This window comes from Anser brachyrhynchus (genome assembly GCF_964034855.1).
Source record: "Anser brachyrhynchus genome assembly, chromosome: 1".
Classification (NCBI taxonomy): Eukaryota; Metazoa; Chordata; class Aves; order Anseriformes; family Anatidae; genus Anser; species Anser brachyrhynchus.
In genome coordinates this window covers 13515215-13531220 of record NC_137694.1, presented here as the reverse complement: position 1 = coordinate 13531220, position 16006 = coordinate 13515215, and the positions used below count along the sequence as shown (strand labels likewise).

The 16006-nt window shown below is 42.0% G+C and overlaps 2 protein-coding genes and 1 long non-coding RNA gene across 3 annotated transcripts in view; 2 read left to right on the top strand and 1 right to left on the bottom strand.

Annotated features, from left to right (window-relative positions):
- RELN (reelin) overlaps window positions 1–7393 on the top strand; it is a 293615-nt gene extending 286222 nt beyond the window's left edge. Inside the window, exon 64 of the mRNA XM_080575334.1 lies at window positions 6252–7393. Within this exon, the coding sequence (XP_080431460.1) occupies window positions 6252–6348 (97 nt within the window). The 3' untranslated portion in view covers window positions 6349–7393. The remainder of the gene's footprint in view (window positions 1–6251) is intronic.
- LOC308187436 lies at window positions 3632–5949 on the bottom strand. The gene is made up of 2 exons (XR_013944688.1): window positions 4112–5949; window positions 3632–4021 (listed from the first exon to the last, which is right to left on the bottom strand). It is a non-coding gene; the product is annotated as an uncharacterized lncRNA (long non-coding RNA).
- Window positions 7394–13223: 5830 nt separating the features above from the next.
- SLC26A5 (solute carrier family 26 member 5) overlaps window positions 13224–16006 on the top strand; it is a 34415-nt gene continuing 31632 nt past the window's right edge. Inside the window, exons 1-2 of the mRNA XM_080575343.1 lie at window positions 13224–13457; window positions 13934–14066. The gene's annotated coding sequence lies outside the window, so the exon portion shown is untranslated. The remainder of the gene's footprint in view (window positions 13458–13933; window positions 14067–16006) is intronic.

Sequence of the window (16006 nt, the reverse complement as noted above, 5' to 3'; positions counted from 1 at the left end):
CCTCTTAAAAGCAGACATGTTTTCAGGATGCAATTTCTTTGTTTCCCTTTTTGCTGGAGGAAAAAAAATAACCTACAGATAATCTGTGCATGCAAAATACATGATGGTAATAAGAAAGGCCAGGAGGGTGCTTTTGTATGTTTCTTAGAATCGCCTCTCTTTTTAATGACTTATTCGAATCACTCATTAAAAAGCAGTGTTGTTAACACTGTACTGCAGCTGCAAGTGGTGCTCAAATTGAGCCCCTCTTTCCAGCAGGTGAAACGCAGCACCTGCTTTGAATATGGTATACATTAAATCGGTCTTGCCAACTAACCACTTGCCAACTTCTTGTAACAATGGCTGATGTCTGTCATGGGATGGGGAGAGGATAGTAGTTATCAAGATGTCCAGTCCCTTTAAGGCTAGTGCCTTTTTAGTGCCAAATTTTTTCTCTCAATTTGTAAAGAAAGCTTTGGGCACAACTCTCACATGTTCCATGACTGTGGCTCTTCTCAGGATTAAAAAATATATATATATTTTACCCCAGACTTAAGAAAGAGTGCTTTTTTGAATGCCCCTATATTCCTGCCCTAAGAACAGCCCATGTCCAACTCTGCATTTCATCTGCACATCGTTCCTCCCTCTAAGTAGAGCTCACAGCCTGCTACTCAGATACCACGCACTTTTCTGCATGTGCCCCTGGAACTGCCATTTCTTTGTGTATAGAGCAGGCCCTCACTGACCTCCCAAATCTGATTTCTGTTAGAAAGTACTGAGAACTAGAGGTCAATGATAAACCGAATACTAATGGTCTGATGCTGCTTTCTTTGCACCCCAAAATTCATAATGTAATCCATGGGAATTTGAGTTGTACCAGGAATGCCAGTTGTATTACCCCCCTTACTTTTTATGGTTAATTGTTGGAAAACAGAACAAATCCCTCCATAGTCATCACTCCATGCTCTTCATTGTCAAGATATTCTCACATTTTTGGCACAAATGATTTAGTGAGGAACTTAGGTTGCATTTGGTGCAAAGAATGTTCATCTGTACTTTGCAACATGAAAATACAAATTATATATCCTAGCTCTAGCAAAGAGTTTTTATGTGGAAAAGCATGTTCATCTGCTATATCTTTTTACTATAAAGCAATGATTTGAAAAATGCATTTAAATTAAAGTCTAAACATAGTTATAATAAAGAACAGAAATAGTTCAAACATTAGGTAGTTATCTGAATATTCGCAACATTTATGCCAAATTTAATATGATGCAATCTGTGCTTTTATGACATGTTTATTATGTTTCTAAAAAGTGCATGCTGAATTTTATAGAAAATAATAATATAAGCATTGATTTGAAATATCAGGAAATAATTTGTTCAATTTTTATTTTCAAAAGAGATGAAAAGTCCTATATTGCCTCTAAACCTCATCAGGGTTTTATGACTAATCACAGTGCTGCATGCATTGAAAGGCATTTTCTAACTTGTGTTGTATTTCATTGTTTGCTGTCATTGGTTTTACACTAGAATAAGGTAAGTACTTTCCCTGAATCAATATCAAATACATGTTGCTGCTACAGCTACAGTACTTTCACAAAGTTTTGTCAGTGACAGATCGGTGGAAAATCCGTTGTACTCTCGGAGATGTGCCAGGGAGCTTTTTAGGGCCCTGGTCCTGCAGCTCTGCCCCAGGGAGTATCAGGGGAAGTTAAGCTTAGCTGAACACGTTCATCACTCGTGTACTACAGCAGGAACTTCACTAAGGCTGCAGCCAGAAGCATTTTTCCTTCTCCTTCAGTGCAATAAGACCTGCAAATGGAGGGCACCCAGGGCATTGCTTGGGCAATCTCTTAGCTCTACATGGGAATTCCCATTTTTTCTGTAATTAATGACCACAGAGCTGAAGCTACAGCCAGGTAGAATATGTCAGTGAATACGTACGCTGGCATAGACATGCATGCCTCTTGGATGCACAGCAAGAGCTTGCCAGGTAGTTCTTGTTTCTTGTAACTACACTGGTTTGTGCTGCCCCAATTAGATACTGCTAGTCAACACTGTGACTGAGCTGTGGGTTCAGCTGTGGGCATCTCACTGGAGCCAAAGAATGTTTGTCGTTAATATAAGCCATGAGGACTTCAGTCAGAGCACATCGCTTTTCTCATAACCCCCCTACAAAGCATTTGTAATTCAGCCACAAAATTTACCCAAAGCCTAGTCCTGAGAAGCATGCCTTTGCTGTTTTCTAAGGCTTTGTTCATGTTTGGTTTGGTTATCTAAATATTTTTGTTTCTATTTGGTTCCCAATGTTCCCATCAATCAGAAATAAAAACATGAAAATAAGTGACATTAGATATCTTGCTTTTTTTTACTGCATATTTTTATTCTATTTGGTTATGTTCTATTTTCACCAATTTTAAATTACAGATTTTACTTCAAACTATGCTTTTGGAAATATACAATAGTCAGAACAGTCTGCTAAAAACCCGGATGGTCTACTTAAGAGTGACTTCTTCTCATAAACCGTTATTGTACATATTTACTGAGTATGCCCTAAACAGAATTTTGTTTTTCTATATCGACTGCGTATTGTTTTCATCTAATCAGTATAACTCCAGTGACTCCACTCGAAAGTTGCTTAGGGTTTCCTATGTAAACTGGAGCAGTATTACCTTCTATTTATTTTTTACCATGAATGCACCCAAAACTGTAGAATAGATTATGCAGTAATTGCTCCTAGTATCTGCTTTTGTTGCTGTTTGCTTCATCAGCAATACACAGATAATTATTTTGGATCTGCTCTTTGCATCTGATGGTTCAGTGAATGCACAGAAAAGGAAGAGGGCTCAGTGCACTGACAGGCCATTACGGACTTGCAAAGCAGCCTCCAAGTTGCCACTGATAGCCGAGCAACATTTCCCCTCCGCACCCTCCATTATGGAAGGGGGGCTTATTCCTAATACAGCTTGATGCTGCCTTGCATATTTTGGGTGCTCGAAACAAGAAAATAACAGCAACGTATGTCAAAGCCTTTATCAGGCTGTAAAAATACAAATGAAGTTTATTAACAATAATATTGAAAACATTCTTAAATCCACCACATGCAAAAAATGCATAATTCTGCCACAAAATTTATTACATAATTCTTATTGTGATCTTACAAAGCACTATTGGTCTCTATTATCCAGTGCTTTTCTCCTACCAATATATAACATTAATTCAGAGAAATAAATATAGACTTATTCTCATTTTGTGAATATCAGACTATACATGATAAACAATACAAGGCAATACAGTACTGTACTTTATACGATATATCAATTTACCTATAAGAGTGAAAAACATGCCTTTGTCTATAGTAGGCATGAAGTTTTTATGTGGCATCTAACCCAGTAGCTGGAAAGCCTACCTCAGACTTCAGTGAGAACAAGTTTGAACAAAATCAGTACATGTAAAATAAACATTTAGTTCTTGGCAATTTACATTGCTCTGATTTTTCACAGACTGCGGTGTTCAGTGTAAGACAAGGAATACATATGTTTTCTTTGTTTGTAACATCTTGAACATCTAAAATAACAAAACAGACTGAATATACATTTAAAAAAATAGTAAATCACTTTTGTATTTTAGGTAACCCTTTCTTTGTTCCTTTTATTTTTTTATTTCATTTCCTTTTTTTTTCTTTTCTGTTTGTTCATTGTTTTAAACATCATTACCATAACATTAAGGCCAAATACAAAATGGAAGTGAAATACAGGCTAGGCGTACCTAGCAGCATCCAAACCAGTGACAACCTCTGCTGAGCTGCTGCTGAACATGAGCAGAGCAAAGGCAGCAGGACCCTGGGACCAAGGACTGCAGCTCAGCGTGCCCTGGCTGTCTAAGTCTTGACTAAGCTGACGATCTCACAGCCAAGCTCAATCCAAAATTTAACCAGGTCCAGAAACAGCAAATATTTCAGCCAAACACGTTGCCAGGCTCCACTTGGTTCCGTGTACCCAGAGCAAGGCCACTTGGGGTTGATTTGAGGAAGTTTTTGCTTCTCAGGCAACAGCAAAGTTAAGGTTAGTTAAGGTAAAGTAACGGTTAAGTCAAACTAAGCGCCAAACACTCTAGAGCACTGACTTACCGTGAGAGTGCAGAAAGTTGTGCCGAACACATTCATTGTCACCAGGAGCTGGATTTTGTCTCATTCTTGTGTGTACATTCCAGTGGCAAAAAAAGAGGAAGGTTTGTTTTTCTGTAAAATTGGGTAAAGAAATTTCCAAGCTAGCTGGGAAGCAACTTGGAATTTCTTGAGGGTTTATGTTCCAGATTTTGACGCAACTGCTTTTATTCAATGTAGTTAATCACGACCTAGATTAGCTGTTGAAAATGGTGTAATTTTGTTATACGTATTTTTTAGATAAAGTTATCATACAAAAGCCAAAGCTATCTTTGCCTCTGGAAGATCATAGTTATTTTGCAAAGCATGCAATTATTTCTTTTTCCTAGGGGTCATATTCACTAAAAACAAGCTTATGCACTCACAGGGAAAACTCACAAATGACGACCTACCTTGCACCCACAAATGGGAGATTTGTTGACTGCAGTATCTGCTGCAGGCCTTTATTTCATGTATCACCTTTAAAATCTGATGGACTCCTTGGTTTGGAGGCTTCTGGTAACATTCAGTCCCTTGGATTGAGATGTTTAGGCCTGGCATCCTTCTCCCACTGCAAGGTGAAATGAGAAAGCACAGGCTCCTGAGAGGGTAGGGAGGACTGGGAAAGAGAATCAGAAATTAGCCTGAGACTGCACAGATTCACTGAGACTTCACTGCTCTTTCCCCTGGAAGCCAAAAGAAAATTTGGCCGCGTAGTTACCAATGCTTTTTTTTTGTGGCTGAAGCTCCTTTAGTCTGTTGGAGTTGTCCTTAGTGTCTGCATGGTTAATGCTGTGCCCCATTCCCCGAGACAAACCGCATCCTCTGGCTGCATATGTCTTGTGTGCATGTTTTCCACGGGGAGAAAGGGGTGACTCTCAGGTGACTCTGTAACTTTGCCTGGCCGCAGTATGAAACTATTTTGTTTTTAAAAGTAGTTTCCTGATGGAAAGGTCTTTCCCATACCCTGGGCCTGCAGTGTGCCACAGTGGCTGTCTCTTACAGCACCATCTCAGCTGCTCGATACGGCCAAGCACGCTGTGAGCACTAGGTCTGGGAGGAGGCATCCTGTGTAAGGACTACAGAAAGCACAAAACTTTTCATTCTCATATAACCCCGAATGCAGTTTGACGATAGGTTTACACAGACCTGTAGTTTTATATACGCCCTGAGGGTACAGATATCCATGTAAAGGGACCAGGACGAGCCGCAGCCAGACAAAGCCCTGCGGCTGTTCAGCAGTCCTGTACCACAGCTCTGTATGCAGAGCTCTGTGTTCCTGTATGCAGGTCTCTCCAAGTTACACACACGTCTGTATGTGCACGAGGATGCCCCACAAATGTTCCAGCTGCATTTCCAAAAGCTGCTGACATTTGTAAACTGAATCCAGCCCTCGGGGGCTGGATTTCAGGTGCCCAAGTCCCAGGCAGCATTGTTCACTGCTGCCCTCTCATGGTTCCTTCTTCCCCCAACAGAAGTAAAAACCTGAATGAGGTGGGATGGGTCTTTTTCCTCCACGTGGGTCTGAACAGGCGTCCCTCCTTCAGTCAGGATGCAGTCGGGCTGTCTCTTGCCAGGTCTCCTCCCGGATGCAATGATGCTTTCTTCCCAGATCTGTCTTTAATTTTGGTTGGGGAGTGTAGGAGAGGGAAATGTTAACTCTACGTAGAAGTGTTATACTTCATTTCCTCTATAGTAAAAGTAGAAGATAATGATGAGGAGTAAAGCTTTTCCTCTGTTCTCAAGATAAAGCAGTTAATGTTCTGAGAGAGAAGGTGAGTGGCGTATAAAGCCGCAGTGGAGAAATGCCCCGCATTGAGAGGGTACGAAGTGCATATAGCTTAAGTGAATCTGGCCCTAGGCATCACAGGCTTTAATTAGCTGAAAGGTCTTAACCTTTCCCTAAGATAATGAACTGTAAATAAAAGCAAAGTGGGACAGATTCTCAATTGCCTTCTTCCTTGTTGTACAACGGGTCTGCTTTACACCACTTTACATGGCTTGAAGGGCTATGCAAGGAATAAGAAGAATCTGTCCCACTAGCTCACTGCTCCAGAAGAAATTTAAATACCTATAAAAAACTAACGTTCTTCTCTTCCTCCCCCAACCCCTTCGATTTTAACAGCACTCGCAAACAAAATTACATGATGAATTTTTCACGGCAACATGGGCTCAGGCATTTCTACAACAGAAGACGAAGGTCACTTAGACGATATCCATGAAGAAACGAGAAATTTATTTTTTTCCTCCCAACATGTGATGTGTTGCTTTCCATTCTTTAAATCTAGCACTGCATCTGGTTTCAGGACTTTTCTGCAACTGGCTTGATGAATAACTGAAAGCCTTTCTCAAGGCAGAGTGTACACCACTTTTTCGCACTGTGAACTAATGAGAAGTGACTTATTTTCTCATAGGTAAATGTTTTAATGTTGATGTGTCTGTGAAAATTGTGATCTGTTGTAATATCAGTTTACAGTGGCAGTATTGGAAGTAAGCAACTAATTCTGTTTAACGGGAAAAAAAAAAGTTTAAGCACAAAGACTTTTCAGATTTTATGTTTAAAAAACGTACATACTAAGTACAGAATTTAACATTCTTTGTCACATAGGTATTTAAGTGCACTGTATTTCAGCTCTGTGTCATTTTATATGATTAAGTTATCATTGTTTGTCCTCTTTGTATTCTCTTCTACAACATGACACATTGGCACTGTATTTACTTGTTTTGTTGTTGTAATATTTTTTGCTGCTGATTTTTGGGCTATTTACCTTCTGACAAAATGTATTAAAAAAAAAATCAAAGTACCTAATCAAGAAGATAATTACAAAAGTAGTTGTAAAGGCGTTGGTATCTTTCAGTCTTATTCTTTGATATGTCTGTTGGCTAGCATTGTTTTGTGGATAAAGAAAAAGAATGCTTGACATTAAACTTTTTTCTACTGAGCAGTTGTGGATGAAGCCCCAAACAGAAGTCCCCATTTCCTTGTCTAAATGTAGTCAGTTCTCTGCAACTGATTTACTTACAGTAACTGCCATTTGGTGTCTGTAGTAATGAAGTGATTTGTAAACAGTGAACGTTTCATTGTGTTCTCTTTGGTGTTTGTTTCTCTTGCGGGTCATGTTTGTATCTTCTGATAAAGTTGTATCTACACCAGCAACGTTATAATGCCCCTATAGCCCTGAACTGTCTATTATCATAAATAAAATGCTTCACTTTATGGTGAACCAAGCTAAAGATCCATGCTTCAATAAAAATGTCAACAAACGATTCTGATGTTAGACTTTTCAAGCCACGTGGGCTTTACAAGAAATCATAGACCAAGTTATTTTACTAAATACCTAGATTCTAATGCAAGCACTGATTTTTATTTTGCTTGGATACTTAGCACATCACACCTACCAGCACTTTGAAAATAGCAGTGTCTGCAAACACAAACCAAGAGATCTTCCCAGGCCAATCCATTGGCACGGCATGGTTGTTGGAACAGTTCGTAGTGCAAGGAATGAAACGGGACCACGGACCAATGTGCACTCTCACTTTTCTTTACCTGCAAACCCAACACCGAGGTGTTACGCACCTACGGCATCAGTGTACACCTCACTGCTTGGCCAGTGCGTAACCTCTCAGGACGGAATATTTCACAAGTCAAAGTCTGAGGGCAGATAGCAGTGCAAATCGGTGTTTCCAAGCTCTGAGGACTACCATGCAGCACAAAAGGAGCCTGCTTCAAAACAGACAGAAGTTGCTAATTGTTCACACAGTACTAGATAGCTGATCCATTGCAGGCCTTGCTAAAGGATGTTGCACATGTGAAATGTTTTCCTCGATGCAAGAGGAGACTGAACAAGTCCTTGGAAGAAAAATCCATCATGGGTTAGTGAATAGAGAAACCACAACACGTTCAGGAAATCCTCTGAACCAGTAATGATCTGGGGGCATGGAATGGGCAAGTATCAAAGAGGAGTATCATACACATGTCTTATGCTCTTACATCTTTTATGTTTCTGGCCACTGGTTGTGACACTATAACGGTCTGAACCAGTACAACATTTACTATAAATCCATGCTCAACTACATAAAATGTGTTTAATTTTTAACTTTTCAATCAAAGGTATCTGAGCAGTGCAGGACAAAAAAAAGGCCATTCAGTGACCAACTAGTTAGTCAAAACCTTGGCTAGGTCAAAATTATGTAATACATCTTTGACTGGAAACTTACTGCAAGAGCCCAGCTTCTTGCATGCTTTCAATCCTTGAAACAAGATAAAGGATCGATTCAGAGAAAGAACAGAAATAAATAAATGACGTTATTAAAGAATATAATATCTTAATGTTTGGGCAAGAGATTTTAAATTATTGCAATAGAAGTATCATCCATTGAACAAACAAAAATGCAAGATATAAGCACTCCTGTTTTTAAGATAATTTTATTTGTCCTAATATGAAAATACGTAAGTTACATTTCAATCTAAAATGTTTGCACAGCTAGTGTTTTGCTAGGGAGTTAATTTATATTAAGGACAACAAGACAGGTACAATGAGGCAATTAGTCTGACTTCATTTTGCAGATAAGAGACCAGCATAGTAAGAGAACACACTTTTCACAATTGTATTTATTTCTCTCAAATAGTGTACGTAATCACTGAGGAATCCCTCAAGGCATTTCACAAGAGTTGACTACAAGCTGCGCACAGGCTTTTCTCAAGAAAATCATCCCTGCTGGTAGATTTCCAAGTGATTTTGTTGTTTGCCCTTTCCAGATTCCAGGAAGTTCTTCCTCAATTTTCTTCCATTCCTATGGCACACAAGGTAGCATGCACATGCAGTGTGTTTACTGTATGCACTCTTTCATTTTTCCTCCCATATGACTGAAAGCAATGAGTCATCTGACACTAAATAGCAGTGAAATAGCAAGGGTGACACATCACATAGTCAAGGGCAATAAACCAGTGACAGTGCTATAAAATGTACTGACAAGCTTATCTACTGATACGAAACTTTGGCAGTCGTAACTATGAGTAGTTTTAGTAGGCCTTGTGGTCTTTCGCGTTTTTCCTATCAGCTCATGGACCCATTATTCAAGTAGAATAAGGAGAAAGTAAGAGAAATGAAATGAAAATAGAGAAAGAGAAAGCTCTTCCCTGCCCAGGTGTTCCTGGAACAATCAAAAACAAAAGTTACCATAATTTTGCCTAAATGATCTTCTCTTGAGCTTGCTTCATTCAGAGATGGTGACATCAGCTTAACCAGAAGAAATGTGTGGAGCACAAGTATTTTGAAGGACTGAATTAGGATTTGAATGAACAGGACAATTTAGAGAAATGGGTAGAAATTAAATAAAAAAGCAAATACAATAAAGGACAATATGTTGTCAAAGAGCAAATGGCCTACCAGCATGCAAACTAGGTAAATGTCTGGTGAGGCAGCAAAACTGTAGGAAGAGAATCAACAGTGTAAAATACAATGCAAAATGGCATTGTTAAATATATCAAAAGAAGATATCAATAAAAGAAGGTATCAATTTATGGTAAAACACAGAAAACATACAGCTGTCAGTGGTGATAAAGTACACAGCAGTTATCATCTGTTAAGCTCTTCGCTTAAATATATATGTAAACAAACTGCAGAGATTTCAGAGTATAGCACTAAAAACAAAACCCTTAAGACTATGACCTTCCAAGTAGATAGTTGGTTTGTTTAGTCTAGAAAGCAAAACACTTGGGAAGAGACATGAGAGCAGTTATAAACACGAGTCTGCGTTTTATTCACTTTCTTACCCTTCAGAGCAAATGCCACTGGGTGGACTTGCTGCCCTAGCACCATCTCATTATTTACACATCAGTGGGAAAAGGGGTCTGGGTATTGTCCAAGCAGACTGTGGCATGAGGTTCCACAAGCCCCATGGCAGGACGCTCAGCAACCACTATGCCAGCTGCCAGCAGCCACGCAAACAAACAGCAATGTATGACAGAAAAATCCCTCTCAGTTCAGCTCTGCAGCAGCACGGTCCAGAGCTAGGTGTGACTAGATGTGACTAGATGTGACTAGATGTGACTAGATGTTAACTAGATGTGACTCAATGCTGGAGCTCAACAAGGGAGCTGCCTCAAAGGGGAGCTGGTGGGGGAGCCTCAGAACCAAGTTAGACCAGCAAAAGGGCTTGCCTGCCTTAAGCACGGCCCTCTTGAAGGACTGCTACCAGTCTGCAGCAGCTGAGACCACACAGCCACACGCAGCACATTGGCTGTGAATCAGTGAATGGAGTACCCACCGTCCACAAGTGGTAGATCTGCTCCTGGAAGAAAGGTGGCATCTGGAAGACAGAACTGCCCAGTGTCCTCCTGTTATTGATGGTTTATGACTGTTGCTGTTTTCTTCCCCTGTTCTTCTCAGTTCAGCTGAAGGGACTGATCTGGCAGCGAGCCTAAGGACGTAGGCCCATGCATGGCTAATTGTCACAGAGCCTGATGGGGAGAGTTTGAGCCGGCACCCGGCAAGGCAGGGCCCAGTAAAAACAGCACTCCTGGGGTGGAGGAGTACTGTACACACTGTACAGGAGGACACGGGTAACTGCTGGGTCAGTAGTTAGAATCTGTATTTCTTTTGAGAGAAAACAAGTTGGCAAAGCTTCTTTAGGAAAAAAAAAAAAAAAAAGAGTACAGGGTTTGTGCTTTGAGAGCCATACAGGTCAAGGGAGGTCTGTGAAGAAGTTTGTGGCAAAGTTCTTCCAGAGGTTACGGCTGCTTCCCTGACTGCCTCTGGGCCAAAGGCAGTACTGCGGGAGGCACTGGCAGAGCCACGGGGGTAGCAGGGCTGCCACTGCCAGCACCACACACACCACTGATAGCCCTTGGTCCTTCTTTCCCTGCCCACTAACTATCCATACACGGCAGCCTTCTGCTGGTATATTGCCCCAAGCGTGCTGGAAACAGCATGTGCAAAGCCATTCAGCTGGTTTATGTTCGTAACTACGCATAATCCAAATGGCACCCAGCTTAGTTTGTTTAAAATCCAATCCTTCTCAAGGGACATTGTAAAGAATTTGCATGTCAAGGAAATTTTCATGGTGAAAAGGGAAATGTCCTAATGTTCGGGCCTCTGATATGATAACTGCTATTATGGAAGATAATAAAGCCTGATATGACTAGTGTATCTGTACAGGAGATAGGTAGTAACTAATTAACAGGAGCACTTTGAGAACCAAGCCAAGTGCCACTGAAAGCATGGGGAAAATCCCAGTCAATCTAAAAGTGTATTTTACTTCAACCTGTAAATACCCATCTCTACTGATTTGGCTGGTTTGACCTGTCCTAGGACTTTCATAATACTCAGTGGTCAAACACATACAAGTCTTTTTCTGCCCTATAAAGTTGAGAGATGGTTAGAAGGCTCCTGAGGGAGTAACCCAGGCCACCTGGTGCAATTTGCCAGCCTGGGAGGCTCCACCACAGGTCCCCTGTGGAAAGCGCACCCCAAAGAGACAGCCTAAAGTGCCACAAGCCTCCACGCTCCCCTCCCACCCAGCTAGCTGCAGGACCATATTCACTGTCAGAGGTTATTTGAGGAAGAAGGAAGTTGGGAAGGGAATGCCCTAAGGACCGAAGCTCCAGCCAGAGAGCGAGGGCTGGATCCTGCCTTCAGCAGCGCCTCGCAGCTTCCCTTGTGCTGCCGGAGAGCAATGGCTCCTGCTGCTCCAGAGCCCGTGGGCCTGAGGAGCCCTCAAAGCTCACGCCGGGGCCCTGTCATCACACAGCTCGGGTGGTGTGTGCACCAGTGACGGGTTGCCCACAGCTATCCTCCGCAGGAATTTTTTTTGGCCTCTCCAATTGTCTGTATTGTTTATTCTGCACTAACTTCTCCTCCCATTCTGTGTTTTGACCCCAAATCCTCTTTTCATCTTGCTTCTACTCCGTTCAGCACTATATTAATCCCTGCCCTTCTCTCGGAGCTGAAGTACTGAAGCATCTTGTCCCATTTTAGACAATGCTGGAAAAAGCAATAAAAAGAACTATTAACCTTCCCAGTGGGTCATGCTAAAATGTGCACAAGAAATTAAAACCAGCTTTATTTCATGTATTTAAATGCAACTATTGACACAATTAGTTTAACGTAATTCCCACTGCGGATTACTGTAAAATTAAAAATGATTTATAACTTTGTGGATTTTCTAGCAGGAAATCTTTACGCTGCTATTCCCATGTTTGTTTTAAGGTTTCTCCTTTTCCTCCTCTTCGTGCAGCGTGCACAAGCACAGCTCTATCCATTGTATGTTACTGCAATATGTGCTTTAATGGTAATAAAGCAATCCAGAATTTCAGTACACCAAAGGGGATGCAACATCTCCCTAAGCTGAGCACACCTCCTTACTCATACAAGGTACAGATGCCAAAATCCAGAAGAAACAATAATAATGGATATTAATGTTATAATTAATTATATATATATATTATATATATATTATATATATATTATATATATTATATATATTATATATATATATTATATATATATATTATATATAATTAATTATAAAATCTGGATAAATAAACCTGTATCAGAAAGATGTCATTCCCAAAGTTAACTCCATTTACCCAGTTCCATATAAAACAGTGGCACCCAGCACCACTCTACACCAAGTCCGTGGCAAGTCGTCAATAAATTACTCTGAAATTGTTTTTTTTCCTTCAAAATGCCAAAATGTTATACCCTGCTGGGGAGAAGCCCGGTTATAACAAACCTCTTATTTAAAATACAGCTTTGGAAACGTTTATTTTTGAAAGTTCTGTTTGACAACACTGAAAGTACTGTATTTGTTTGATTCTACATTTTATTTAAGTTACTAAAAAAAACCTCTAGCCAGGGCTATAATGCCAAGGAGTCACTTTAAGGTTTCCAAAATAATGCAACTCAGTGAACACCGGGTTCTACAAGTCTTTTTTAAGGGGAAGGGCAGGCGGGGGAGGCCGGTGCCCCCTCAGCCCCCCAGGCGTCCCCTCAGCTCCGCCGCCCCTTCCCGCTCCCGGCCGCGCTGAGGCGACGGCGGCGGCCACTCCGCCAGCCACGGGCACTCGCCAGCCCCGCGGCATCCTGGGATTTGTAGGCGGCGGCCCGTGCTCGCCCGGTGGCGGCATGGAGACCGCGGACTACGAGTCCCAGCCGCGCCCGCGGCCGGCTGACGGAGTGGGCGGGGCCGCCCCCCTCCCCTCCCCTCACTACACCCTGCCCGCGCCCCCGGCGCTCACCTTGGGCGCGGAGGGGAGGCGGCGGCGGCGGCGGGGAAGTCGGGGCACGGCCGGAGGGAGGCAGCGGCTGGAGGGAGGTAGCGGCTGGAGGTGAGCGGAGGGCGGCTGGGCTCGCCTGGGGGGGCTGGCCGGGCCTCCTGAGGTGGGAAAGGGGGTTCCTCCTGAGAGAGGGAGCCGTCCTGAGGGGGTTGTGTTCCCTCCTGAAAAAGGGGTCCCCATCCTGAGGGGGTGCCCCCTCCTGAGGGGGGTCCCTTCTGAGGGGGGTGTCCCCTCCTGAGAGAGGGGTGTCTGTCCTGAGGGGGGTGTCCCCTCCTGAGAGAGGGGTGTCTGTCCTGAGGGGGTGTCCCCAGGAACAGAAGAGGGTTGAGAGATCAGTCATTTCCTCATCTAATGCTTTCAACCCTCCGATGCTGAGCTGTGGGCTGTTGGGGTCAGAGCAGCTGCCCCAGTCACGTACCAAGCAGAAATAATAACTGCTTTCCTCTTTGCTAGCTTCAACCCGAAGATCTTCCAGACCTTTCAAAAAAAAAAATAATAATAACAGGATTGAGCTGTGCTTTTTGCAGTGTTCTGGCAAGGGACAGGACTGAGCCTCCCCCCGGTGTCAGTGTTCTTCAACTTGTGGTCTGCGAGCTGAGGGAACGTCCTGAACTCCATAGAAGGGATCAGTGAAAGCAACTGGAAACGCCAGCCAGGAAAGTAAGTAGGCTTAAACTTGTTGTGCTGGTGCACGAACTGCTTTTCTACAAAACTTCGGTGTCTGAACGTTGAAAGGGGGCTGAAAGCTGCCTTCAGGATGCTCTGAAATTTCAGATACCCGCGTGGCTGTTGCAGCTGGCATCCAGAGATATGCCATCAGTAATAATCATTAAAAACCTAGCTATTACTGCCTTTACTTTGTGATGACTCAGCAGAAAGTACATTCATATCTATTCCAGTCGCTCAGCATTAGTTTGGATGGGGAAGACTGACAAGTCTGAATTAGCTCCTGGCCACTGGCTTTTTTTTCTCCAAAGTTTTCACAAAAGGAAAGCAAAATTTCCAGAGAGTTTCAAAGCTTTTTCTCCTAAATGTGCAGTACAATATATTCTCGGTAATAGACATCTTTACTTATGAAAATTCTGTAGCATAAATCATATGGTACTTTATTAGCTGCTGTAGAAATGGTACAATTAATCCCCTTACCTGTACAGCTTCAGGCAGCAAGTACGTGTGGGTTACTTGCACTGAATTAACTCTGTGGAGGTCAACTCTAGCATTGGCCTTCCTCAAGGGATAGTAATCATATTTTGAAATAGTTGGTTTATGGCAATTCCAGGTGCTCTCGGGACACGTGATAGAGGTTCCAGTACTGATTTTAGCAGTGTTTCAGAACTAAGCTGCTTTACTGATTGTCTTGCAATGCACTGCCAAACATCTCTGAAATGGAATGGCAAAAGCGCTACTCGGCGCTAGCATTGGTTACCCTAGTTGTTACTGAACTAGGGGACACAGCCCTCAGTGAAGCAGTAGCAGCTATAAATCATACTGTAAACTTGACAGGCTGCAACCAGAATAATTTGGGGAAATACTGAGGCGCAAACTGTGTCTGGTTTATTTAGTAGGCAGTTATTAAGGCTTAATGTGTCATTGTCCCCATGTCCCCAGTCTGAATGCAGTGCGACTGAAGCATTTACATTAGAATTACTCAAGATTCAGTAGCTGTCATGAGTTCCCTCGTTTCTTCATGCCAGTCGCACTTTTTCAAATAGCTTTACGCGAGGGTCTTCTGGTGTGTCATGCATTTCCCTGTGACCAGCATTCACTTCCTTCTGAACCTGATGAACTGATAGACTTTTCCATAAGAATTGTTCTTCTGAAGCCTGTGTTTTATTGTCTCATGGGTTGGTAGATCTATAAATTTTAACACAAGAAGTCTACGCTGAAGTTAAACTTCTCACACTCAAATCAAACTATTATTTCACAGTTAAGTTTAGAGAGTTAAATGCCTTCTTTATCCTGATATTTCCTTCTCTAGACATGTTAAGCAGCATAATGTTGTCCTGCTAGATCAGTTACGTCGATAAGATCTTGATTTTTATTAATGATCATAAAAGTCCATATATGAATAACTGGCCTCTGTGGGAACCTGGGCTACCTTTCCTAAAGATTTGCATTAATGGTTTCTTTTCTTTTGTGCTGTAGCAGGCTGGGATGACCTTCCATGTGACAAACAATAGCGTGATTGCCCTTTTGGGAGGTTTTTGACAATGAGTGGGTATTTTCAGTGCCTAGGTGGTGTCTCTGTTTCCTCAGCCTTCACTGAAGATTTCTTACCAGTTTTGCGCAGGTGGTGGATCAAGTTTTGCTGCTGTGCTTTAACTTTTGCCTACCTTTGTGTATGTCCAATTTTGTTTGGGTTCTTTGTGGTGTTTTGTTTTGTTTTTCCAGCTAATTAATATATTTTAATAGTCTAAAACCTGAGATTCTGACACCTAGACTGGAGTAGAGATAATGTCAGATTGCTCATTTTCATTCATTTTATGGAAATCAGGGTCTGAGACAGGGCTGTGGCTTTCGAGAGCTTCTCATATAATCTCTCATAACTAAAGCATGGGCAGAAGTTTCCAATCAGATTAAGGTTAAGCTGGCTAGGCATT